Genomic DNA, 27,064 nt, shown 5'->3' with positions numbered 1-27,064 from the left:
TCCATCTTTTTAAGCATAGACAATGAAGTGAGCATGTGGAGGTATCTCATTGTGGTTTTAATTTGTACTTCCCTTATGACTAATGATGTTAAGCATCTTCTTATGTGCTTATGGGCCATTTGTATATCTTCTTTCATGAAGTAGCTTCAAATATTTTACCCATTTTTACATTGAGCTGCTTGTCTTATTATTGAGCTGTAAATGTTAGTATATCCTGGATACAAGTCCTTTGCCAGAGTCAGGTTTTGCAGATATTTTTCTCAGTGTGTAACTTGCCTGTTCATTCTCTCTCTCTCTCTTTTTTTAAGATTTTATTTATTTATTCATGAGAGACACAGAGAGAGAGAGAGAGAGAGAGAGAGAAGCAGAGACACAGGTAGAGGGAGAAGCAGGCTCCATGCAGGGAGCCTGACGTGGGACTCCATCCCAGATCTCCAGGATCACGCCCTGGGCCAAAGACAGGCACTCAACCACTGAGCCACCTGGGCTGCCCCCTGTTCATTCTCTTAACGATGACTTTTGAAGAGCAAGTTTTACATTTTGATAGTCTAATTTATCAAGCTTTCCTTTTATAGTTTGTGCGTTGTGTACTAAGAAATCAATGACTTTTTAAAGTCTCTTTGGAGGCACCTGGGTGGTTCAGTGGTTGAGTGTCTGCCTTTGGCTCGGGTCGTGAGCCCGGAGTCCTGGAATCAAGTCCCACATCGGGCTACCCCTGCAAGGAACCTGCTCCCTCTGCCTGTATCTCTGCCTCTCTGTGTCTCTCATGAAAACAAAAATAAAATCTTTTTATTTCTTTTTAATTTATTTATGTATTCATGAGAGACAGAGAGGCAGAGACACAGGCAGAGGGAGAAGGAGGCTCCATGCAGGGAGCCGGATGTGGGACTCGATCCCGGTCTCCAGGATCACATCCTGGGCCAAAGGTGGCACTAAACCATTAAGCCACCCGAGCTGCCCATAAAATCTTTTTAAAAAAATCTCCTTGCTATGGTTTTAGTGGGGAGACAAATTAGGCATGTAGATGGATCCATTGTCTTGCCAAAGAACTTCTCTTAGCTCTTTTCTCTGGTGGGAAACTCACTCCCACCTTGGTTTGCATCCCCTTCTATCACAGGAGGTCAGACCCGCATGGTTGAAGCAGAAGCAGATCTAGCTTTCACTCCTGGCTCCAACCACTCACAGTTCTGTAGTCTTGGGAAAGTCATTGAATCTTTCCCCCCAATCCTTAGAGAAGGGAAACATCATGACCTCTGAGGGAGATGGCAAGGTCAGACAAGGAGAGGGCTGGCCCAGGACTTTGTCAGGTAAGCCAGTCACAGCCCTTCCGCCACCACAGACCTCTACCGTCTGGGCTCAGGTCTGGCAGGCTCTCACACCCTCACTGCACAAAAGGGGAGACTGAGGCCAGAAAGGGGAGGGGAACCAAAATCACACAGCTTGCCCAGGCAGGGCAGGGTCCCCAATTTCTGTTCGTTCCTAAGCTCTCTCCACACCCAGAGATTCCTCTGGGCCAGATGGGCTGGTAGAACTGGCTATGTCCTCTCCCTGGGATAGCAAGAGAGCCTACTCCTTGCCTGACGCTCTCCCGAGGCCTCCCTCCAGCCTAGAACTCGCTGGGCCGCGGCCGACTGTGGTTCTCTAGCGCCACCTATAGGACATATGAATAACGACACGCCGCCCGGCTTCTCAGAGCCCAGAGGCCTCAAACTTCGGGCTGAGAACAGAGCGCCCCCAGTGGCCGCCCAGAGCTCTGCGCCCTCCTCTGATCTCGCTGGAATCCGCCCCACAATCCCACTTAGGAAGAGTTTGCAGTATTGAATCAAATCTGAGCCTACTTCTGTAGAAAGATTCAGCGTTCATTTCTGTGCCACTAGAAAAAGAAAAAAGCACTACCAAGTAAAATATGACACAGCAGGGCAGCCCTGGTGGCACAGCGGTTTAGCGCTGCCTGCCACCTAGGGCGTGATCCTGGAGACCCTGGATCGAGTCCCACGTGGGGCTCTCTGCATGGAGTCTGCTTCTCCCTCTGCCTGTGTCTCTACGCCTCTCTCTCTCTCTCTCTGTCTCTATAAATAAATAAATAGTCTTTAAAATAAATAAATAAATAAATAAATACTAAAAAAAGAAAAAGCTATTGATACTTTTAAAAAAATATGACACAGCATTTATCACCTAGAAATTCAATTTTATGTTTATTGATGGCACTCTGTTAAACTTAAGACTTTTTAAAATCATATATCAATATTGTGCATACATATGATCAAAATAATTTAGTAAAGATATTCCTGAAACTTTTGCACATGCAGAGTCTGACTTTTCTGCATGACTTTTTCCTTCAGAGTCATTGAAGGAAACATAATGTCTGTTGTTTCAGACATTAATGTCCTGTGTCATTAGAAGCATGGACGACACCGATTTTCCTCAGAGTGTGCTACTCTTGTCTCAGGATGTCCTTCCGAGCTGCAAGTTTTGACTCATAGGCATAGATATTGACAACTATGTCACGATTGCTACCTGGTCACAGCATGTAAAATATGTTCTGACTTCAGAGATGTTTAAATGTGGGGGAAAACACCTCTTAGAATGGATGAAGTCTGGTATCAGCCTACATGATATCAGCCCTCCCTTAGTGGGACGACAAATTAGGTCAACAAAATTACTGGGGTACCTCCTTATACCAGACCTGTGCAAGGGGCCTAAACAAGACTGTCTCGTTTCTGCTCTCAGGTAGCTTACAATGCCACTGGGAGACAGACATCAAATAATCATGCAGACATAATTGTTTAATGACCACAGTGGTGCTATGAACCACAGTCACTCCTGACGCACAGGAGTGACTGTGTCTGGGATCAGGGAGGCCTTCCTGAGGAAGTGACATCTGAGCTCTGATAAAAGAATAGGGCCTAGCTAGGGAGAGAGGCAAAGACATGCAAGACAGAGGCAGCAGCATGTATAAAGGTCCTGGGGTCAGGAGGAAGAGCTTAGGGACTCCAGTGTGGTTGGAGTGTGACAAATGAAGGGGAGAGTAGTGGGAACTGGAACTGAAAGGTAGGAAGGGGTAGATCATGAGGACCTTTTTCCAAAGCACAATGGGAAGCTGTTGCAGGGCTTTTAAGTTGAGATAGAAACAGGTTCAAAGAAGCTAACCAACATGCCAAGTCATAGAAAGTGTTGGAGACAGAAATGGAACTCAGGGGGCACCGGGGTGGCTCAGTTGGTTAAGCATCTGCCTTTAGCTCCGGTCATGATCCCAGTGTCCTGGGATTGAGTCTGGTGTCAAGCTCCCTGCTCAGAGGGGAGCCTGCTTCTCCCTCTGCTGCTTCCCCTGCTTATGCTCTCTCTCTCTCTCTCTCTCTCTCTCTCTCTGCCTCTGTCTCTGTCTCTCTCTGTCGAATGGATATATAAAATCTTTTTTAAAAAAAGAGAAATGGAACTCAGGTCTGGCTGGTTCTGGCACCCATGCTTTCACTCTTTGCTGGAGGGGCCAGGAGGGACTACCTGATCTATCTCCTCACCCTCCAGCTGAGGAGACTGGGACCTAGGTGGCAGAACAGGCTGGCCCTACCTAAGTGACACAGCAGGACAGGGGCTAATCTAGAAACCAGATCTCCAGGCTCCAAGCTTCCTTCTCGTACCCAGATCCAGCTGTACTGACCCAGCCTTAACTAAGGCACCACTTCCTCTAATCCTGGGGAAATTATTGGTGTTTGGAGAGCAAAGAGTTGTCTCTTCTCAGGCCCCAGGTAGCTATGTCAACCAGGTGTCCCCATTTCCCAGGTTGCATTGGTGGCAGTTGGTTAGAACCTGAATCCTGGAGCCTTCCAAGGCCACACCAGCCTCACAGCGGAGCCAGACTCCTGATGCAATCGAGTGAGACCTGCACTGCCCTTTCCTCTGGCCACCCTGCCAGGGATGGGTCAAATTCCAGTTGTACTCAGCCTTCTACCCAGGCTTGACAGCAAAAGAGCTCTAAGCACATGGGGGCACAGTACCAAGATACTAGGCCGACCAGCCAGGCGTGTCTCTAGCCCCAACTGTCAGCACAATCTCCAGAACAAAGATTCTGGGACAATTTACTGCTTTTGTTTGTTTATTTTCTCAGGAAAAAATTCTAGAACTGACCTTGCTGAGTTCAAACAAACCTGCACTTAAAGATTTTGAGGAACCGTCAGCAAATAGTCCTCCTGGTTTTGTACCAATTTCTGCTCTTTGTAACAGACAACAAGAGCATTCTCCATTGGCTGTCCTCAGGAATGCCTAAGAGCTCTTTTTTATTTTTGCCAGTTGGAAAGTCGAGCTCATTACTGTTTGAATTTGCTCTGTTTGTGATTGAAGATAGGTTCTCAGACTCCATGTGTATCAAAGGAACCTATGGCATTTGTTACAAAAGGTAACAGGAGAAAATATTTGCAAAAATAGAGTTAGCAAAGCACTTGTATCTGGATATATAAAGAATTCTAAGCACTTATGAATAAGAAGACTATTTAAATAGACTAGACACCCCTTCAAAGAAGATCTACAGATGGCAAGTAACCACACATTGGTCTTAAAGAAATGCAAATTAAAACCACAATGAGATACCACTTCACACCTACTAGAATGGTTAAAATTAAAATGCTACCAAATGTTGGCAACAATGTGGAGCCCCTAGAAACTGTCAGACACTGTTGGTGGGAATGTAAAATGATACATTCACTTTGAAAAACAGTGTTTTCTTGAAACATGAAACATACACCCACCATATGATCCAGCCATTCCACTCCTAGGTATTTATCCAAGGGAAAGAAAGCATTTTTATCTACAAAGGCTTATACACAAGGGTTCACAGCAGCTTTATTTGTGATAGTTGAATATTGGAAACAACTAAAACGTCCATTAGTATGTGATATTTGAGTCAATTACGGTATATCCTACTCAACAGAGTGAGCTATTGATAAACACATCAATGTGGATGTGTGTCAAAATAATTAGGCTGAATGAAAAAACCCAGACAAAGGAAGAGGACATGCTGCATGATTTCATTTAGATAAAATTCTGGAAAATGCATCTATAGGCAGAAAGCAGACCAGTGGTTGCTTGGGGGAAGTGGTGGGAGGAAGCAGGGAAGAAAGGATGATTATAAGGAGGCAATTCTCATTGTCTTAACTATGGTTATGGTTTCACAGATATACATACATACGCATCAAATTGTTAGGGGTGCCTGGCTGGCTTGGTGGGAAGAGCATTGTGACTTGATCTCAGGGTCCTGATTTTGAGCCCCACATTGGATGTAGAGATTACAAATACCTAAATAAAATTTTAAAATAAACTTTAAAAAATTGTTGAATATAGGGAGTTCATTCTATGTCAATTATACCTCAAAAAAGTCTGTAGGGCAGCCCAGGTGGCTCAGCAGTTTAATGCCGCCTTCAGCCCAGGGCATGGTCCTGGAGTCCCAGGTCGCGCTCCCGGCATGGAGCCTGCTTCTCCCTCTGCCTGTGCCTCTGCCTCTCTCTCTCTCTGTGTGTGTCTCTCATGAATAAATAAAATCTTTTTAAAAAATCTGTAAAATACACACACACACACACACACACACACACAATTGGGCCCTACAGATCTACCCAGCAATCACAGATTGCACATGTGGGGGTCCAGGAATCTACATTTTATTTTATTTTATTTTATTTTATTTTATTTTATTTTAGGAATCTACATTTTAGATCATTTCAATGCACACCAGAGTTTGAAAGGTACTGTTTGTAACAAAATCCTTCTGCCACCTATACTCCATGTTACCAAAACCTCTCCTAAAGGAAGGAGTCATTTAAGGGGGGCCTTTTCTGTGAGGACCTGCTACATATGGAGAGAGGGTGTCCTGAATCACAAAATGTTGGTTGTTTTGCAGGTAAAGAAACCGAGACCTTGAGAAGTAAGCTAATCCTCAGGTAAGGGTCTCTTGGCTACGAGTAACACACATCACCCGAGTTAGTCACCCACTGCAAAAAGTGGATGACTAAAAGGGGCTATAAAAACACAGGCAGTGAGCAAGGAGAACTTGGGGGGGCAGGCATCAGGATAAGGAACAGTCTGGAAACTTGCTCACTTTTTTTTCTTTAAGATTTTATTTATTCACGAGAGACACACACAGAGAGAGAGAGAGAGAGAGGCAGAGACACAGGCAGAGGGAGAAGCAGGCTCCATGCAGGGAGCCTGATGTGGGACTTGATTCCGGGTCTCCAGGATCACACCCTGAGCTGAAGGTGGCGCTAAACCAGTGCGCCACCACCGAGGCTGCTCACCTTGGTCACTTCTTATGTTAGGCTCTCAGCCCTGTCCCTTCTCATCTGTTCCCTCCTTCCTCTCCCTCTGCTGAGCAGCCTTTTTTATTTATTGGTGTGGGAGGTGGAGGGAGGTTCAAACAGCCACAAATACTGTGCAGGTCCCTAAATCCCAATTCCAAATTTGAGGGAAAGCCAACTGATTGGCTCAGTTGAGGTATCTGGGCGGGATCATGTGGTTCAGATTCGGAGGGAGGAGAGTGGAGATAAAGAGCAGAGGTCGGCCAGTGTTCTCCAACTGGAGACTTAGCCAGAACCACCTGGGAGTTTGTGAACCACACCATTCTCAGCCAACACCCCGGGGATCTGTTTCACTTGGTCAGGATGGGGGCTCAGCAATGTGCATCAAAGCTAAAGCTCCCTCAGGTTACACCTTGAGAAACAGCTAGCCTAGGCAGATACTCTGAAGGCATCCTGACCTGTAATCCGAATCTCAGAGCCTTAAACTGGGACCCTGAGGACTCTCAGCTGCTAATGACAAATGCCTGCTTAAAGGGACAGAGGCAAAACTGGAGTTTGCTGGTGCTACACCTGGATCCAGGAGGGTAGATATAGTTTCAGGAACTGCTGGATCAAAGTACGCCAACTGAAATCTTTCTCCATCCTCTGCTTAACCTTTCCCCGGGTGGTTTCCTGATAGGTGGGCTGGGGGCGGGGCTGGTGACCTCCCCAGGGCAAACTCTTATAGGTCCAGTTGGGTCATGTGTTTACCCATAACCAATCACTGTGGACAGAGGGAGACATTGCTCTCAGAGACAAGGCCTGGGCCTTACCACTAAAGCCAGAATTGGGATCCATTGCTCATATTGCTCCAACTCAAAGTTGAAGGGAGATGGTTCATCAGAACAAAACCAGAGTATCCCAGCTGGGAGGAGCCCTGGACGCTGAGCAGGCACTTAAAAACAGCCAGAAGAGATCATGGATGTCTTTTGGCCCAACCTACCCTCTGGACAGGACCCTGTTGGAGGCCTGCTTGGAAACTGTTTCTGCCAGCCTCAGCCTTGGTGCTGGTCCCCTGCAATGGCCAGTCCCCATTTGTGCTTGGTTCTTGACAGGCAGGTTGCATGTGAATATCATCACCACAAATCAAGACTTACTCAGCTTCCAGCAAAGCAAAGAGCCCAACCCAGATCTTCCCAGTGAGTCAGGCCCAGCCTGGGCAAAGGAGGGGTGTCCAGGAGAGGTGTTCTCACTAGGGACCATTCCAGCTAGGATTGGAAACCCCATTATATGGATGGGGAGGCTGAGGTGCAAGAGAAACAGGGATCTGGCACCCAGGCCTCCCGCTCAGCAACCTCGCCTCCAACTGCTTTCCTCTGGCTCCTCCCAAGGGGTACAAGCTGGCTTCCAAAGGGTTAAGTACAGAGCTCACAAGCTGATTTCTGTGGGCTCACTCTAGCCCACAGGTGTGTTTTGTTTGGCTTATACAGGGTTTACAAATATTTAGTAGTCAATATGTTTAAACTGGGAGGTTTCACATGAAAGCCCAGATTTCTGGCTGTTTTTGTAAAAAGGAAATCTCTGGCAGGATGGGACCACATTCCTGACTGTCAGGCTTGCCTGAAGCTGAGTTCAGCTTCCATCCAGCCAACCTTACACAGATGCAGACAGGACACTTTTTATCTGAGCCAAAGGACTCTTATCTGAGTGGCTGTAGGCAGGAGTTTGTGACCTCGGGATTAACAGAATCTTGGAGAAGGTGTGGTGAAGGGTCTTCAGGTGGGTCCCTTCTTGCCTTCTCATCTCTTTATATCCTTCATCCGATGCAAGCCAAGCCCTGTGGAGAGCTCTGGGGCTCCTCATTGCCCATGAATTACCCTCATGTGATTGATCGCCTTCATTTTCCTCACTGAATCCTCTCATTACCCTTCAAAAGGAAGGGCCTGCACCAGAGAGAAAGCCTCACAGCCCAGCCTGGTGGGGTGATGCGACCTGCCCAAGGTCAGAGCACTCAGGTGAGGCTGGCCTCTCAGGGCGGAGCTCCTGATGCACCTGTCACAGGTCCAGAGCCCAGGCCGCAGCTCTGGAAAGCTGATTCACACTCACATGCTCACAGGAGGTTGACTCACAAAGAGGAGGCTGTGTAGCCAGGCCCATTTGGGTGGACTCCCAGCTCTGCCACTTACAAATTACATGACATCGGGTGAGTCTTGCTTTAGTCTCTTTATCTATCAAATGACGGAAATTCAAAACATCTTACACTACAGTAAAAAGTGTATCAAATACTTGTTGCGGGGGTGGGTGGGTGTTGTGTCACATGCTTGAAAACTATGAATAAGACTATAGGACAGTTCTTAACTGGAAGGCAATTTTGCATGGGGTGGGGGGCATCTAGCAATGTTTGGATACAGTTCTGAGTTACCACTGGATGAGATGTGCTACTGGCATCTACTGTGTAGAGGTCAGGATGCTGCTAAACATCCTATAACACATAGGCCAGCCCTACACAAGGAATGATCCAGTCCAAAAAAATCACCATGTTGAGGTTGAGAAACTCTCCTATCGCAGGACCCAGACATTTATTTTTTTAAAGGATTTTATTTATTTATTTATTTTATTTATTTATTTATTTATTTTATTTTATTTATTTAAAGGATTTTATTTATTTATTTATTTATTATTTATTTTTTTAAAGGATTTATTTATTTATTTATGAGAGACACACACAGAAAGGCAGAATCATAGGCAGAGGGAGAAGCAGGTTCCATGCAGGGAGCCCAATGCGGGACTCGATCCTGGGACTCCAGAATCACACCCCAAGCCCAAGGCAGACGCTCAACCGCTGAGCTACTGAGGCGTCCCAGGACCCAGACATTTAAACATGCTATTGCAGTAGGGTGTGGTAAACTGGTGAGAAAGGAAGTACACGGTGTGACCCAAGAAGACTCCCTGGAGGAAGTGACGTCCAAGCTGGATGTGAAGGATGAATAGAAGTTTGGAAAGTGGGGCTCAGCGGTTTAGTACCACCTTCGGCCCAGGGTGTGATCCTGGGGACCCAGGATCAAGTCCCACGTCAGGCTCCCTGCATGGAGCCTGCTTCTCCCTCTGCCTGTGTCTCTGCCCCCCCCCCCTTTCTCTCTCTCTCTCTCTCTCTCTCTGTGTGTCTCATGGAAAAATAAATAAAATCTTTAAAAATAAATAAATAATGAATAAATAAATAAATAATATTTATGAAAGAGAGTGCACCCATGTGAGCGGGGAAGGGGCACGGGAGAGGAAGCCAAGCAGAATTCCCACTGAGTGTGGAGCCTGCTGCAAGGGGCTCCATCCCAGGACCCTGAGATTGTGACCTGAGCCAAAATCAAGAGCCAGATGTTTAACTGACTGAGCCACCCAGACACCCTGAGCCTGACATTTTTAAGGAAATAAACCTTTTTTTCTTGCAGTTTTATGGAGATCTAATCAACCGATGAGGAAGTAAACTTTCACTGTGGCTGAATGAAGATGGGAGGTAGCATCTGACCATGAAAGGCCCTGTGGGTCACATTCAGAAGCTTCTCCATTATCCTGAGAGGGTCCTCAGAAGCAAATCTAACCAGGCCACTCCCTGTCCTATCTTTTCAGTGACTTCCCTTAACTCCCAGGGCCTGGAGGCAGGGAGGCTGTCAAGGAGGCTGTGGTAGGCAATCCAGATGAGAGAAAGGTAGATAGATCTGAGGGATAGTGAGAGCCTTAACAGCTGGAGGATATGGGATGCCTGGGTGGCTCAGCAGTTGAACATCTGCTTTTGGCTCAGGGCATGATCCCAGAGTCCTGGGATAGAGTCCCACATGGGGCTTCCTGCATGGAGCCTGCTTTTCCCTCTGCCTATGTCTGTCTCTGTCTCTCATGAATAAATGAAATCTTAAAAAAAAAAAAAAAAAAAAAAAAACACTGGAGGATACATACAGGGATGAGGCAGTGGGAAGAAACAAGTATGTCACCTGGCCTTCCAGTTTGGGCAACTGGGTGTGTGGCAGGGGTGCCACTGTCAGAGCCAGGAACAAGGTGGATGAGGCTACAGAAACCATGTGGCTCCCAGTGAGGGTATCAGCTGGAAAACAAGCAAGTACATATGGACATGAGTTAGGGAGCCAGTGTGGAGAGCTATCGGGGTACACAGTGGTGGAGAGCCTCCCCTGGCACATGGGGGGCAGGGAAGGGCCTCTTGAGGAAGTGATATCCAGGCTGCACCCCAAGGCGCCACCCACCAGTTTGCCAGGGAAGAGGTAGGGTGCAGAAGACGATGGCCCAAATTTGACAGAGAACCAGTACGTTCCAGCATAGCCTCTATACCTCTGTCACTAGACAGGCCATTTTGAGAGCCATCTCCTCTTTTGTAGATATCCACACTGAGTTTAGCTCATCCTCTTCTAATGACAAGAGTGGTTTGTCCCTGCCTGTTCCCCTCAGCCACCAGCTTGCCACCCTGACCAGTTGTCTGGAATTCCCCTCCCACGGGTCAGGAAGCCTCTTCCAGGGAGATTTCCAAGTGGGTCTGCACAGATGGGCCCTTCCAGGGCACAGGGCCCTTTCTAATGGGCAAAGATTTCCCGAGTAGGAGCCAAAGCAGTCTTCATTCGGCCAAGGTTTTCTGCTTTCTATTATCTGGACTCAAAGCTACAAGAAATGGAAAAGTAGGTTCAAGAGGTTCTGTTTCAAAACTAGGGGAGCTTCCTTCCCTCCTGATTGGCAGAATGCAGGAATGGGGAGGAGATTCTGTCTTTCATGGGTCAGGAGTCCTGACTCTAATTTATAACAATAAAAGCAGCAAGTTAGCTTGATTGCAGCCATGGCCACCATCAGGGCCTCTCCTCCCCCATTTGCCAGGGCCATCACCTCCAAAAAGAGGTGGAATCTCTTCCTGGATCCCCTTGAATCTGGGCTGGCTGGTGACTGCCTGACCAAGAGAATGTGACAAAGTGATGCTGGGCCAGATTGAAGCCTAATTTTTTTTTTTTTTAAGATTTTATTTATTTATTCATGAAAGACACAGAGAGAGAGGCAGAGACCTAGGCAGAGGGAGAAACAGCTCCATGCAGGGAGCCCAATGTGGGACTTGATCCCAGGACTCCAGGATTATGCCCTGAGCTAAAGGCAGACGCTTAACCGCAGAGCCACCCAGGTGTCCCTGAAGTCTAATCTTTAAGGGGACAGGCAGCTTTGGCTTCCTGTGCTGGGAACCCCAGCCACCATGCTGTGAGGGAGTCCAAGCAGCCACATGGAGAATTACCCATGGAGAGGAAAACTGGGGTGTCCCCCTCCCCAACTCCTGGCCTTGGTCCAGTTCCCAGCCCACATCCAGCAACAGTTTGCAAGGTATGTGAGTAGGCCATCTTGGAAGTGGACCCCCCATGCCCAGGAGAGTGCTCCAGCTGACAGAAACAGAGACAAGCTGTTCCCTCTGAGCCCTCTTCATACTGCAAGATCACAAATGATTGTCATTTAAGCTCAAACCCCTTTTGACAAAGCTCCTATTGTGATCTCAAGAGAAGACTCACTAGTTACCCCTTTGGAGTATCAAGACACTGTAATAATGATGACAGTGGCCAGTGTTTATTGAGCATGTCATATCGTAGGTACAGGCCAAGTGTTACAGACCCGACTAATCTCATGAAATGAGTTAATACATACAGTGCTGCACATGGTTAATGCTCAATAAATGGCAGCTATTTCCACTGATTAATACCTTATGACACCCCTAGCAAGTAGGGACTATTACTCAGCAGCCCCATTTTTTTTTTTAAGATTTTATTTATTTATTCATGAGAAACAGAGAGAGACAGAGACATAGGCAGAGGGAGAAGCAGGCTGCCCACAAGGAGCCTGATGTGGGACTTGATCCCAGGGTCCAGTATCACGCCCTGAGCCAAAGGCTGACGGTCAACCCCTGAGCCACCCAGAATTCTCACCTTCAAAATGGTTTAAAATGTAAAAAGCTTCATTGCCTGAAGCAGTAAGCTTCAGTGGCTTGGAGGATTTTATGTAAAATTCCACATTTCAGGAAGGACTCCAAAAAGTCTCTCCAGTGTAACTGACATTTCACCAGTAGCACCGAGACATGAGTTCAGTTCTGTTAAGCCACCCTTTTCCCTCTTAATAGGAATGTCCAAAGCCTATAGAGTTGGAGAGGTCACTGTGTTTCCCTTTCAAGTGTCAAGGGTAGTAACACCAGGTGCCTCCTGGGCTTCCACATTTGACCTAGAAACTCCCCAAGGCCAGGCTCAAATTGTCTCTAGGTGATTTCACATCTGACTGGTAGCAAGGCCAGCATGGTTTTGTTTTTTTGTTTTTTGTTTTTTTAATAATATATTTTTTTATTGGTGTTCAATTTGCCAACATACAAAATAACACCCAGTGCTCATCCCATCAAGTGCCCCCCTCAGTGCCCGTCACCCAGTCACCTCCCCCCCTCCTCCCCTTCTACCACCCCTAGTTTGTTTTCCAGAGTTAGGAGTCTTCCATGTTCTGTCTCCCTGATATTTCCCACTTATTTTTTCTCCTTTCCCCTTTATTCTCTTTCACTATTATTTATATTCCCCAAATGAATGAGACCATACAATGTTTGTCCTTCTCCAATTGACTTATTTCACTCAGCATAATACCCTCCAGTTCCATCCATATCAAAGCAAATGGTGGGTATTTGTCATTTATAATGGCTGAGTAATATTCCATTGTATACATAAACCACATATTCTTTATCCATTCATCTTTCAATGGACACCGAAGCTCCTTCCACAGTTTGGCTATTGTGGAGGCCAGCATTGTTAAAAGCATGGGCCACCCCAGAGAATAAGGTAGCTGTGTAATTTTTGGCAAATAGCTTAACCTCTCTGATCCTTGATATCCTCATCTGCAAAGTGAGAACAGTATTATTACCTAATTCATGGGGCTGTTGCAAGGAGTAAATAAGGTAAAGCTTTCAAGGCCTAGACAGAGCAAAGGCTTGATAATTCTGTTTTTATTGTTACTAAGTATGGGAGAGAGTGATAACTATGTCCAGGAAGGGTATGCTTGGGTGGCTCAGCAGTTGAGCATCTGCTTTTGGCTCAGGGTGTGATCCCAGAGTCCCGGGATCGAGTCTCATATTGGGTTCCCTGAATGGAGCCTTCTTCTCCCTCTACGTGTGTCTCTGCCTCTCTCTCTGTGCGTCTCTCATTAATAGATAAAATCTTAAAAAAAAACAAACCAACTATGTTCAGGAAGGTTGGGATCTCTCCAATATCCAGAATGAAGGCCAATCTTAAGTGAGAATCTTTGCTTGGCAGGACTTATCAGCAGCAACTCCAGAGAATCAGCCCTCTATGGGGCATGAATCCGTGATTCCATGATTCTAGCGGAGTTTAAGTCTTTCTAGCCTCTAAGCCAAAATTTGTAACTTTCAGGAAATACCAGAATTACCCAGAGAGCTTGCTTACAAAGCAGATTCTTAGAGCTCTCCCTCCAGGAGTCTCTTCTAGGTTTTAGGGGGGTCAGGTTTGAGGTACGTTTATCAGACAGCCCAGGTAATTCTCATCTAGAGTCTGGAACATTGCTCTCAGCAAGGGATAGGCAGGCTTTTCTGTAAAGGGCCAGAGTAAATACCTTTGGTTTTGTGGGCCAGAGGTCTCTGCCACAATTACTCAACTCTCTGCTACTGTAGCACAAAAACAGCCACAGACTTTAAGTAAATGAATGGGGGTGACTGTGTTCCAATAAGACTTTATTTACAAAGGCAGGTGGTGGGCCAGATTTGACCTGGGGGCCATCGTGTGCCAGTCTCTTCTCTGCCAGCCCCTATCTCTTCTATATATAATCAATAAAGACACAGATATGTGTAAAAAAAAGTGATATATTTTTAATTTAAAATTATGACCTGGAAAGGAACAGTCAGTTTAAGTGATCCAGGCCTCCTCTTTATACCAATTGGAACAGATGCAATATTGGCTCAGATTGCCAACCCCAAAGAAAAACTAAACCAAGTGGCAAAGCCTCAGGAAGGCCCCATAGCTTCCCTGCCAGGGCCATCCGGCTCCATGGAGGCTGTAGCTTTCTGGCTCCACTGAGCTTCCTTCTGTCACCCACCCCCCTCCCCAGTCTGATTCCTCTCCATTGCTCAGTAGTTGGCGCCACACCTGCCCTCTAGAGAGGCTGGTGTTCCGCAGTCACCTCCCAACTGTCTTTGGGGGCATCTTCCTGTGATTGCAACAGTGAAGTGAGCATTCTAAGCATTCGTTGCCCAGAAGGGGCACCTTCATTGTTTAGCTGAGATCTGGAGCCTTGAGGTGTTACCACTGATCACATGTAGCCAAGGCATCGGCAGCAAAATGGCAATCCTGGAGAATGACTGGGGAAGATGTAAGGGTCTCAGTGATCAAGGGCAATTCTAGAAATGAACCAAGCAAGTGCCATCTTGGTAAACTCCCCACAAAAGGGGCAAGAGCATCAAGATGGGACAAGGAACACTACCTCCTTTGGCGCTCCGAGGTCAGTCTGCTCTTTCCCGAGCACAAAAGTAAAGATCCCACTTCTTGGGTCAGCTTTGGCTCTCCCCCTCAAATGTTCAGGGCTGATCAGGCCTTTAGATTCACCTTGGCAGTCAGTTGGGGTCTCGCAAGAACACAAGGTGCTGAATAATGTGAGAGGGAATCTGGGGCATGATGCCCTTTCCCCCTACACACATACTTTTCTTTTTCTTTCTCCCCCCCACACTGAGTTTCAGAATCATGCAGCCAGTAAGGACAGGACGGAGGCTGTGACCAGAGCTGCCTGCCCCTTGCAAGGAGGGATAAGTGTATAGAATAAATACAACTGGCTTGAAGCAAGCTTCTGGAAGAAGCCAATTGGTCACCTCAGAACCACTGCAGGGGAGTAATGAATTTCCACATTGGTCCGTTTTCTCTCAAATTTACTGCACCCAAAGCCGGAATCTTGCCCTGAGTCAAAAAGCTGTCAGGACCAACCACGGAAGGGCTGCCTGGGGATGCAGGGAAGACTGGCTGGTGGCTAGGCTGTCCCCAGCACACCTAGCACTCCTGAGCCCCATGGGCTGCATCCTGGGTGTAATGCAGAGGCAGCCTGGGGGCATAACAGGGGCCCCTGCTATGCCCGGAGTGGGGTGGGGTGTGGAGAGAGCACAGATTGACTAAAGTCCCCTGAGAATGGAGGCACAGTGGGAAGGAGAACAGGGTGGAGCTTCCTCCTCAGGCCCAGTCACTCTGCCTCCCAAGGGAGGAAGAAGATATTGTGCCCATGCCAGCACCACTGACATTATCTCATTCAAAAGTATGACACTGCGGGGTGGGGCAGCATTTCAGCACAGACTCTCCGGGCACCCCCACCCCCACCCCAAGCTATGAGAAGGCCACCAGTGAGAACCTCCCCTCCCATTGTGTCCTTTTACAAGCCCTGGCTCGACACCACGTGTTGCATCACCAGTGCCCAAACCCCACCTAACCAATCTGCAAGCTCTCAGCAAGGCAGCTCAAGTGGTAGGGGTAAGGCAGTTCAGCTCCCAGGAGCACAAGTTCTGCTCAGTCTCCCTCACTTCTGAGAAACAGTGGATTCCTAACAGTCTGTCAAAGAGAGAGCTGGCCATGTGACCAGCCCTAGCCTAAGGCCAGTCATGGAACCCACTTACAAGACCACAGCGGTGTCATCCAATCATAGCAGAAAGCTGGCGCAATCCCTGCCCTCATTGGATGATATTGTCGGGCTGCCCGTTCTGGGCCACCTGTCCAGGCTCAGAGGCAGGCGTGGGGTTGGGTGTGTTGCTCTGCAGGTAGCGCCGGAAATCTTTGATCATGGGTCGGAGGACCTGGATGAGGACGCTCAGCGCTGCCTGGGTGCCCTCCATGGCCTGGGCCTGGCGCTCCTGGGCACAGGCCTGCACCTCCTGGGAGCGGCGGATCATCTGTAGCAGGTCATTCTGCTGCTCCAGGTGCTGGGCGATCTCCTTCACGTGCAGATTGGTGACCCGCTGCTCCTGGATCAGCTTGGCTGAGTTGAGGGCTATGCGGCTCTTGAGTGCTTGGGGTTTGACTGAGGTGTCGGCGTGCTGGGCCATCATCTCTACGGGGGCCTCGGCTGGCAAGGGTGGAGGGGCCTCTGCCGTGCAGTACTCCACCACTCCCTCCTCGAGTGTGTGATAGGTGGTCTCCGTGGGGACTGTGGGGAAGAAACACCAAAGGCAGTGGCAGGTCACCTTCTGGAAGGAATGAAGCTGGCCAAATGGGGTTGGCAGGAGGCCATTAATCCCTATTCAGGGGAATTCAGGTCTCCTCTGGCTTTAGAGCTCTTCTCATATAAATCTGGAGTCTAAAGCATTTAGAATCTACTTGGTAACCAAAGGGCCAGTACCAGATCTGGCAAAAGCAAAGCTAATGACAATACTAGCAAAAAATTTAGGGCACCCACTATGTGCTCAGTACTGTACTAAGCCCTTCGCACTTGTTAGCTCAATGAATCCTCAAGACACCAAGAGGCAGGTACTGTCATGTTCATCTTGGGAGATGAGGCAACAGACTCAAAAACATGGGGTGACTTGCCTAAGTTCACAGAGTTTATTCAGCAGGTCCAGGAAGTAAACCCAGGTCTCCCTAACACCAGAGTCCAACTTGCGGGTAACCACTTCACTGGGATGCCTCCAGCTAACAAAGGCAGGGCCACATACTCCCTGCAGGGCTGGCACACAGTAGCCTGCTTGGATGGGACTCTACCTGATCTGTTGGTAGCCACACTAGTCCTCCTACCTCCCTCTTTCTTTTACAGCCAGGCAGAAAAGGAGGTGGGAGCGGGACAGCAGTTGCTTAAGTGCCCAATAAATGCCTCCCACCTACTCCATCACCTTGGCCTTCTAGTTCTAGAATAGCAACTGACTTAGACCAGTGTTTGATCCTCTTTCCCACCTTGATATCCTTAGGAAACACGACTGCATGGGGATGGTACTCACACATACACCCAATTCCCCCCAACCCCACTGAGAATCACCGGCTGATACAGGTCACAGCCCAGCACAAACTAGCAGTTAACAGTTACTGGTACAAACCCTTATCTGAACTAAGAAGTCCAACAAAACCACTGTCATTCATAACTGAGACCTTTGAAAGGAATTCTGGGTGGGCTGTTTGGGCCTCCTGGCTTGTGGGAAAGGACAACTTTCTCTACCCTACCATGCCAACATCAGCTGTGAGTCCCCACCCCACAGGAAGCCCCTTCCTCTTCTGAGTCCTTAGGTTCTCCTGACCGACAGTACAGTTGTTCATGGGTGTGTCTTATCTGTCCTACTAGAATACAGTTTGGCCTGTATTTTAAACACCAGGGTAATCCTGGTGCCAAGCACAGGGTCTGACGTGGAAGGAATAAGATCTAGTGTTTGAGGACTGAAGGGATGAATAACACTAGGAATCATGAGTTTTCTGGGCAGTGCCTGATGAATGCTCCCCGCACTGAAAACCCAGAATGTCTTTGTCCAGAATCGATGTCTCACTTGGGTATTATCATTCCCGTCTAGCTATTCATTTGACAGATATGTCCTGACTGCCACTAAGGGCCAGGCCCTGTGATAAGGGGAGGGGGGAGGGGCGGGGAGGATCCAGACATGGTCTCTGTCTTCAAGGATCACAGAGTTCAGTCAGTCATGGACAGGAATGGTGGCAAAACGGTTGAGAGCAATCCAGCTCCTCAGAAGTCCAGACTGCGTGCTGAGGAAGTCCCAAAGAGTACAGGAGCACTTCTGTCTGGGGAGCTCTTGGAAGGCCTCATGGTCTTCAGAGTCTCCCATCTGACCTTTGACCCTTGGCAGCCAACCTTCCCCAGGCTGCCCCAGCTCTTGGCTGGCCCTTCCCATTTATGCACGACAGACTGGGTGGGAGAGGTCACTCACTCTGTGTCAGGGTGACCGTGGCTGCAGCTGCAGTGGCTGTGGGTCCGAGGGCCACGGGGTGGATCTCTGTGGTACTGGGCAAGCTGATGATGGTGGCCTCACCCAGCAGGTTGCAGATGCGCTGTTGCATGGGGGTGAGCAGGACGGGGGCTACAGCTGGGCCACCGCTGCCACTGCCACCACCTGTCCCAGGCCCACCGGCTCCATCCTCCTCAGTGGGCCCTGGGGCCTCGCCACCCTCCACCGCTGCCCGGACCTGGGCCACCTTGCGTCGGACCTCGGTCTTGAGGTCAGACCACTTCTTCTTGACCTCAGGCAACTCCCTGCGGCAGGTGGCCACAGCGTTGACCCTTCTCAAGATGCCATGCCAGGCCGCACTCTTGGCAGCCAGAGGGACCCCGGCGTTGAAGTGGTTCACCAGCAGGTGTTTCTTTAGTTCCAGTTCCTCCACAATGATCTCAACCTCTCGCTCAGAGAAGTTCATCTTCCTCTTCTTGGCTGGGACAGCCATGGCCTCTCCCCACTCCCCCTTTTTAAAGAAATTATAATCCCCTCAACTGCCCAATTCCCCTTCCCTTCTTCCCCAGCCTCGCCCCTCACCCACCCCCCCTACGGGGGAGAGGCCGGGCTTGCCCGAGGCCAAGCACCAGGCCTTTGGTAACCCCCTTCGCTACGCAAAGTGCGTAGGGCCCAGCCCAGACCGGCCCGGCCGCTGCCAGCCAGCTGCGTAATGGCTTCCTGAATCTGCCTCTTCCGCCGGGGTGTGCGGAGATCCGCCCACTTCCCCTCTTCCCGCCTCCCAGAGCGTCTTCAGGGGAACCCGCCCTCCTGATTGGTTGGGGCTCAAACGTCACGCCGATCACTGGTTCTTTGATCTGTCGCTCAACTGGAGAGCACGCCTACTTACCAAATTGGCCTGGTCATTGGCCTAAACGTGTGTCTGTCGCTACAGAGCGCTCCGCCCACCTGCCTTTACTCACTTCCATTGGAAAATCGTTCTGTCCCTCAATCGTCAGCATTACGACTATTACGCCGTTAAATTCAGCTATTTTATTGGTGGTTTAGGGAGTTAAAGTACCAAAACCCGGCCTCCTAGTGCTTTCGGCCTTGAACCACTGGCCAATTAATTTTAATCCTACTCACGGGGGCAAATTCTGCTTCGTAGCCGCAGCTCCCAGTTGGTCCTCACACAAATCCTATTTCCCACCGGAGACTACGATGTCTCCTCGGGATTCCTTAGCCTAAACAGCGTTCTCGATGGAAACTGGACACGGGGCCTTCCGCCTGCTAATCACAGAACTTCTGCCTATCGCGGCGTGATTTGCTCTCTCTAGCCCAGCTCAGCCAATCCCTGCCTCCTTCAGTTTGAATCGACCGCAGGCTGAGCAGGGATCGCCCCGCCTCCTCCCCTGATCCAGGCAGTCGGCGGCGTGGCCTGTCCTCGGGAAGGCCCCGCCCCGCCCGGGGGGCGGTCCGGGCCTGTGACTGGCCGGTGGCGCGCTTGGGGGCGTGGCCAGCGAGGCGGCGGGCGGCGGGCGGCGGGCGGCGGGCGGCGGGGCGGGGCCGGGCCGGGCTCCCGGAAGCGGCCCCTCCCGCCCGCTTGCCGGCTTCTCTCAACCCGCGCTCGCGTCTGGGGACTCCCGCGTGTCTTCCGCGTTCTCCCCGCCGGCCAGCCTCCCCCGCCCCGCGCCGGGCGCCCCTGCCTCGCGCCCGATGGTGAGCAGTGTGTTGTGCCGCTGCGTGGCTTCCCCGCCGCCGGACGCCGCCGCCGCCGCCTCCTCGTCGTCCGCCTCGTCTCCGGCGTCCGTGGACCCGTGCGGCGGCGCCGTCTGCGGGGGCCCGGACCACCAGCTGCGCTTGTGGAGCCTCTTCCAGACTCTCGACGTCAACCGCGACGGCGGCCTGTGTGTCAACGACTTGGCCGTGGGGCTGCGGCGCCTGGGACTGCACCGCACGGAGGGCGAGCTCCGGGTAGGCGGCGCTCAGTCGGCGCGGGCTGGGAGGGGGTCCCTTCGCGCCCCAGCTCCTCCGGCGGTCGGGGTGACAGGTCTGAGCGGCCCGGCTTCTTGAGCAGCACCGTGGAGCGTGGCGGCGGGGCTGGTGGACGGCCTCTTGGGCTGGGTGGGACGCACCGTGTGTGTGCTCGTGGGAGTGGAGCTCCTTTTTGAGCTCTGTGGGCGCTTGGACTGGGGGAAAGGCCCTCTGTAGGCACAGGTGGGCACTCGGGGGCTGTCTGGTGGGCGGATAGCCCCTTTTGCTCGGCCTTCTCTCGAAGTAGGAGGCCAGGTCTCGGCAGTCGCCTTTTGTCACCTCCTGACCTCCAAGCTAAGCTTGATGCCCTCCCCTCCGCTGCATTGACTATTTCGTCCGTCCTCCGGCGGCACCCCTCCCTTCCCCTCTCGATTCTTTGCCAGCCGCGGGCCCTGATCTGGTTCCTCTTAGAAGCATGTGGGAGTAGAAAAAATGGGAACTGGGGTTTCAGGCAGATCTGTGAGGAGGTTGGTGAAGACTGAAGACTTGACAGTTCTCATGGTTTAGGTTCATCCTCATTTGACATGGTTATCCAGAAGATGGAATGGTGATCTCGAGTGGAAGGAGGAAAATTCTTCCTAAAAGTGAAAGCGTTGCACACCTAGAAGGGGATACTTTTACTCCTATTCTGGAACGGGCTTTGGCCAAGAGGAATGGGAGGACCAAGAATGGCCATCTAGGCCTGCCAGGAAAGTGCTGCTCTTTCTTCAGAAGAACCTCAAGCAGAGGCTTGTCACTTGCCCCTTCTATCTCTCCCTGGTATTTCCGACCCTGGCTTGGTAGCTGCAGATACTCTTCCCAAGTATTTCATTTATTATGACTTAATCTGATTTCCAACGTGGCATAGAACTTCCGAGTACTTTACCTGGTAACCTGTTTCTCTTTTCGTTTGTGTGGTCCATTTGTACATACAACAACTAGAGACTCTCTTATAGCCAAGTATGAAAAAAATCTGATAAAACACCAGTGACTTTAAACCCATTTGTTGGTCAGGTGGGTACATCTAAGGTGTTTTTAACTTCTGCCTACAGGGTAGGGTATTGGGTCAACATCTAAAGTATTTAACCTGGGTGCCTGGGTGGCATAGTTGGTTAAGCGTCTGTCTTTGGCTCAGGTCATGATCCTCAAGGATCTGAGATTGAGCCTGCTGAGTCGGGAGCCTGCTTATCCTTCTCTCTCTGCCCCCCACTTGTGCTTGCTCTCTCTCCGGTGTTCTGTCTCTTAAGTAAATAAATAAAATCTTTAAAAAAAAAAAATTTAACCTACTTAGGATCAGCCTAGAAGACCGAGAGTAAAACTATGCAAGATAGAATTTTTGGCCAAGTCTAAGAGGCTTGGAGACAAGTTTAAGATTTTTATTTTCCCTGCATTTTTATACAATGAGCTAGGTTTTTTAAAGATTTTATTTAGTCATTTGAGAAGGAGCACAAACGGGGAAGAAGCCTCTGGAGAAGCAGATTCCCTTCTGAGCCCGGAGCAATGCAGGGCTTGATCCCAGGACTGGGAGATCACAACCTGAGCCTAAAGGCAGACTCTTAGCTATCTGAGCCACCCTGGCGCCCCTAGATATTTTTCCATGCATATCTGATGAATAAGTTGCCTGGAAAGATGGGATGACTAAACTCAGGGTCTGTGCTTTAGGAGTTTGGTGAGGTGTGAGCCTAGGTGAACCTTTCTGCTTTTGTGAACCTACCCAGGCACATTGAGGGCATCTGGCTTTATTCAATATTTGTACATACTTTGTGCCTCAACTGTGATTCATGATACATCTGATATTAATGCTAATCCCTTTTTTTGGCCAGTAAATCTGTAAGGGAAATATGGAGGAAGTGATCATTTTGATTTCCAGTGTTAAAACTTTAATTAACTAAAAGGAGCTTTTCCCCTTGGGGTCACATTGGCTGAAATCTTTGATCTCAGTTGTGTGATGTGAAACAATTCTTTATCATTCTTTTTTTTTTTTTTTAAGATTTCTTATGTATTTATTCATAGAGATGCAGAGAGAGAGAGAGAGAGAGAGAGAGAAGCAGAAACACAGGCAGAGGGAGAAACAGGCTCCATGCAGAGAGCCTGACGAGGGACTCGATTCAGGGTCTCCAGGATCACGCCCTGGGCTGCAGGCGGCAGCTAAACTTCTGCGCCACTGGGGCTGCTCCTTCTTTATCATTCTTTTGGTGTGTGGATTTAGTATGGACTCTATTTCTACAACTTTTTTGGGTTTTATATAAGTAAAATTAGCGTACAGCTTGAGAGAAATTGGAATGATCTATTTTATTCATTTATATACAAGTTAGTCCTGTGGCAAATGGTTGAAGTATTAGAGAACCTGCCTTTTTGTCAATAACTGGGCCACAGGAAGACACCCTCTCTCACGACCCCCCCCCCCACTTCCTGTTGAAATTCTATCAGTATTAGCTACATACAGAAAAAACTGCTGTAGTTTTGCAGAACTAGCAAAGCCAAAAGAGAATGTGGGGGGCCTTCTGTTTGAAATGGGTCATCTGCTGTGGGAATAGGCATTGAAAAACACAACATCACGCTTTGGTAGCTGCATCATGAGACCCAGAGGACCAGTCCTAGATGTTAGGGTTTGTGCAGGAATCCCTTGTGGGTGCTTATCAGTGTGTGGTGTGAACCCAGGCCATGTGACCACATAAAGCCTCTGGCTAGCCTACAACAGGTCAAGTCAAGTTTTCTTTAGACATGAACCAGCAGTTTGGGTCACCTCCCTTTATTTCAGAAGAAATTGGGACGGTTGAGGAAAAATGACTTAAAATGGATGTGGGCAGAGAAACCCATGGCAGCCGGCCAGGGCATGTGAACCAGAAGCCCGTCCTAGGACAGAAGAGGGGCAGAGCTTATTAAAGAAAGAAAAGAGATGACGACACCGGTAGTGACTCTGGGAGTTGAAGCTTCAGCTGGAGCTAATTATAGATTGCCTATTTAAGGCAGTTTCATGTGACCAAACGCAATCTTTGTTTTAAAACAAAATTTAAAACCTAGGGTAGATCCCAGGGAGCCAATTACAGAAAGAATGCAAGCTGTGTAACATGTAAACAGTTGTCCCCTTAGCTGCGGCTCTTGGGCCCTCTTACCAGACTGGTGTTTAATGCAGGTGAAGCTTCTAGAAGATGGTCCAGTTCAGAGACTTGCACATGTGCCATTGAGTTGGAGCTCCACCATAACTATGAGAAGGCAGCAAGGCAGTATTTTCACCCCATTTTACAGAGGTCTGGAAAGACCGTGAAACAACCTCAAAACTCATTTGGCCACCTAGGAATTACACCAGAGAAGCAACTGAACTGTCTTCTGATTCCTGCTCCACTCCTCCATAACTATACCAGTTGTTTCTGAGGGACACACAGAGAGTTCCAACGCAGGCTTTGGAAAGAACTTTGAGAAAGATCCAGTTAGACCCACATCTGTTATTCCCAAAATAGATTTCAAGATTGTCTGGAGATTATCAAAGAATGAGAATCCGCCCTGCCCTAATTCTCTCCTTGACCTGAGCAGTGTACAGGAGGCAATCTCTGTTGACTTAAAATGAATGAATAGAAGATATCAGGTTGGTATTGCTTAATCAGACAGTGCTGTTGAACTCTATCCTTTTTAAATGATTGGCCATTTGTGGGGAAGGTATTTACCTAAATAGCCAGACTCAGGTAAGATCATCTGCAAAATAAAGAGCCTTTTTATTAAAAAAAAGGATAGACGGGATCCCTGGGTGGCGCAGCGGTTTGGCGCCTGCCTTTGGCCCAGGGCGCGATCCTGGAGACCCGGGATCGAATCCCACATCGGGCTCCCGGTGCATGGAGCCTGCTTCTCCCTCCGCCTGTGTCTCTGCCTCTCTCTCTCTCTCTCTCTCTCTGTGACTATCATAAATAAATAAAAATTAAAAAAAAAAAATTTTAAAAAAAGGATAGACAACACTTGGTAAACTATAATGGCCCACTTGAAAAAGAAAAATGCTATTCCACAGATTAGATTTAATTCATATATTAAACTAATTGTGTTTTGTTGTTGTGAAATTGGTTCCTAGTTTGAAGTAATTATCAAGTCAACCAGAAGGCTTTTTAAAATTAATTGATATTAAAAAAAAAAATTAATTGATATTTGCGGAGCACCTGGGTGGCTCAATGGTTGAGCATCTGCCTTTGGTTCAGGTCATGATCCCTGGGTCCTGGGATCGAGTCCTGCATCGGATTCCCTGCGAGGAGCCTGCTTTTCCCTCTGCCTATGTCTCTGTCTCTCTCTGTGTCTCTCTTAAATGAATAAATAAATAAAATCTTAAAAAATAAAATAAGTTAATTGATATTTGGAAAGGTACAATCAGGTACCCCAATCCTAAAACCAAATGATAGTTGGGAATATACCAGAGTGGGCCTCATCTGGAGCTTCAGCTGAATGAATTCCTTTGATGCTCAAAGAGTCATTAATTGTTGAAGCCTCACAGAGACCACCAGGGATTGAGAGAAACAAAAACTTTTGCTACTATTCATTTCCAGTCCTACTGAGCACAGCTCCAGGATGAATCTAATGAACAAAACTGTATAGGACCAGTCTCATTAAACTAAGGCCGGGCAGACTTTTCATGTATAGCTATTTCTTCTTACATGAATTTGGCAGAATCAAAGAATTTAGTCTTGAAAGGGTCACTGGTCACCATAGGCCAGCTTCATACCTAGTGTTGGGAGCTTTCATGTCAGACAGTCTGCTTATCTCTGTAGATGCTACCCAAGTGATCCAAAGGCTCTTTAAGTATCTGAAAACAGCTGTCTATAAAATAATTGCTGCTGCTGCCCAAAACAGGGTTCATCATGCATTGCTCACATGATATGCTGTCCATACCTTTTGGGGTCCCTCATCTGAGGCAGTCTTCCCTTGGAAATATGCTAAGTCAAAGAAGCCAGTCACAAAGAGCATGTATTACATGATCCATTTATATGGAAGTTCAGAATAGGAAAAGCTAAAGAGACAAAGTAGACTAGTGGTTGCCTAAACCTGGGAGGGGAGTGGTAGAGATAAGGTGATAACTAAAGGGTTAGGGGTTCTTTGGAGGTGAGAAGATGTTCTACACTTGACTATGGTGATGATCGCACAGATCTGTGAAAAACCATCGAATTGTATAAGGGGGTGATTTGTAGGGTGCATGGGGTTTTATCTCAGTAAAACTGTTTTCAGAAACCCAGTACAGGGGCACCTGGTTAGCTCAGTTGGAAGAGCATGTGACTCTTGATCTTGGGCTCATAAGTTTGAGCCCCACACTGGGTATAGAGATTACTTAAATAAACTTAAAAACAACAACAGCAATGACAATAAAAGATCCTGTACCCAGTACAGGATCTGTGGTATAAATCTGAATTCAAATACTATTTCTGCTGCTTGCCAGCCATGTGACCTTGAGCATGTTACTCAACCTCTCCACACCTCAGTCTCCTTATTAGAAACATGGCATTATGAATACCTGCTTCATAAGGTGGTTGTGAGATTAAATGAGACAAAGTATGTAAAGAGCCTGGCAGTGTCTGTCTGACATCTAGGTATTTGGCACAAAGTGGCTTTTTCGCACACAGAGTCTCTGAAAATGAGATGCCCAGAATTGGTTTTTCCCAGGTGGCTTAGGTGAAGAAGGAAGAACATCTGATGGACCTCAGTAATAAAGTTTGTGTAGCACCTGGGTGGTGCAGTCTGGGAGGGCCAGCAGTTTGGAAGGACAGGTGTGGGCTGTGGAAAGTTTGGGCCCTACAGACATTAGGAAGATAGAAACAAACCCTGCTAGCAGGAAATATCTAAAAAGTTACTGAAGGGGTAGAGTCAATCTACACTGATGGATGTCTTTGGCTCAGGGCACCTGGGCGGCTCAGATGGTTAATTGTCCAGACTCTTGATTTTAGCTCAAGTCGTGATCCTCAGGGTCCTGAGATCCAGCCCCCAGGTGGGCTCTGTGCTCCAGCGAGGAGTCCACTTGTCCCTCTCCCTCTGCACCTCCCCTCATTCTCTTTCTTTCTCTCTAAAATAAATAAATAAAATCTTAATTAAAAAAAAAAATGTCTTTGGCCTAAATGTTTCCCTGGACAGAACTGGGTGCTTATGGGCTCTCACAAGCCTGTTGCCTATTTTCATGAACCATGGATGGCCTTTTCTCAGATTGGAAGTTTACTTGGAAGTTGTGAAAATGGAAGCTTCAAGTGGAGCTGACTTCAAACCTTCAGAGATGAGCTCACCAGCCTTGTTATTTTGCAGAAGCGGGACTGGGGCATAGAAGTCAGGCTGGTTGGAGGCAAAGGCAGTAGTAGCAGAGCCCAGGATTCTGACTGCCCAATTTAGTTCAGCAAACCCTGCCTCCTTGCTTCTACAGCTGCAGATACTTCACCAGCCCTGAAGACTTTGCAACTTTTATTTTCACAGTTTATGACAGTGACCAACCATGTAGAAGACCAGCTCAGCATTGCAGGACCCCATGGTGCTCAGGAAGCAGTGACTAAAATGATACGTATGGTATGGTCTTCCTAAATATGGAATAGAAAAGACTCAACACAATACCTAAAGAAAACCAAACCAGAAGTTTGGTGCACCTTTCTTTAAATAAATGAATAACAAAGGTAGAGCCCAATGAGCTTCTTATCTGCTTTACACTCTGGGCCAGGAAGCTTGAAAGGGAGGTGAATGACTCATTTTCTAGGGCCAAAGGGGAAACGAGATGGTGGCTGTCCCTGTTCCTGGTATTGCTCTGTGAAGTCTTTCGGGCTGTTCTGGTCAACCCCTGGCTTTGCACCTTCTCTCCTCCAACCCTCCCCCCCCCCTTGGCTGGAGTCGGCCCATGACTCTTCTTACCAAAACACAAAACCATCTATATTGTGTGGGAAAACGC

The 27,064-nt window shown here is 48.3% G+C and overlaps 2 protein-coding genes across 3 annotated transcripts in view; one reads left to right on the top strand and one right to left on the bottom strand.

Annotated features, from left to right (window-relative positions):
- Positions 1-14,112: 14,112 nt before the first annotated feature.
- On the bottom strand, positions 14,113-19,506 carry NAIF1 (nuclear apoptosis inducing factor 1). The gene is made up of 2 exons (XM_026009382.2): positions 18,163-19,506; positions 14,113-16,445 (listed from the first exon to the last, which is right to left on the bottom strand). Exons 1-2 carry the CDS (start codon positions 18,671-18,673, stop codon positions 15,973-15,975), a joined length of 984 nt encoding a protein of 327 aa, XP_025865167.1. The 5' UTR covers positions 18,674-19,506; the 3' UTR covers positions 14,113-15,972.
- Positions 19,507-19,707: 201 nt separating this feature from the next.
- The window catches only part of SLC25A25 (solute carrier family 25 member 25), a 35,952-nt gene continuing 28,595 nt past the window's right edge, over positions 19,708-27,064 (top strand). The window contains exon 1 of one of the 2 annotated variants that reach the window (XM_026009383.2): positions 19,708-20,133. In XM_026009383.2, coding sequence (XP_025865168.1) covers positions 19,876-20,133 — 258 coding nt within the window. In that variant the 5' untranslated portion in view covers positions 19,708-19,875. The remainder of the gene's footprint in view (positions 20,134-27,064) is intronic. The other variant, XM_026009384.2, reaches the window with a different exon arrangement.

Source organism: Vulpes vulpes, chromosome 2 (assembly GCF_048418805.1).
Source record: "Vulpes vulpes isolate BD-2025 chromosome 2, VulVul3, whole genome shotgun sequence".
Lineage (NCBI taxonomy): Eukaryota > Metazoa > Chordata > Mammalia > Carnivora > Canidae > Vulpes > Vulpes vulpes.
The sequence above is the reverse complement of the archived record's forward strand: the minus strand, read 5'-3'. Positions and strand labels throughout refer to the sequence as shown.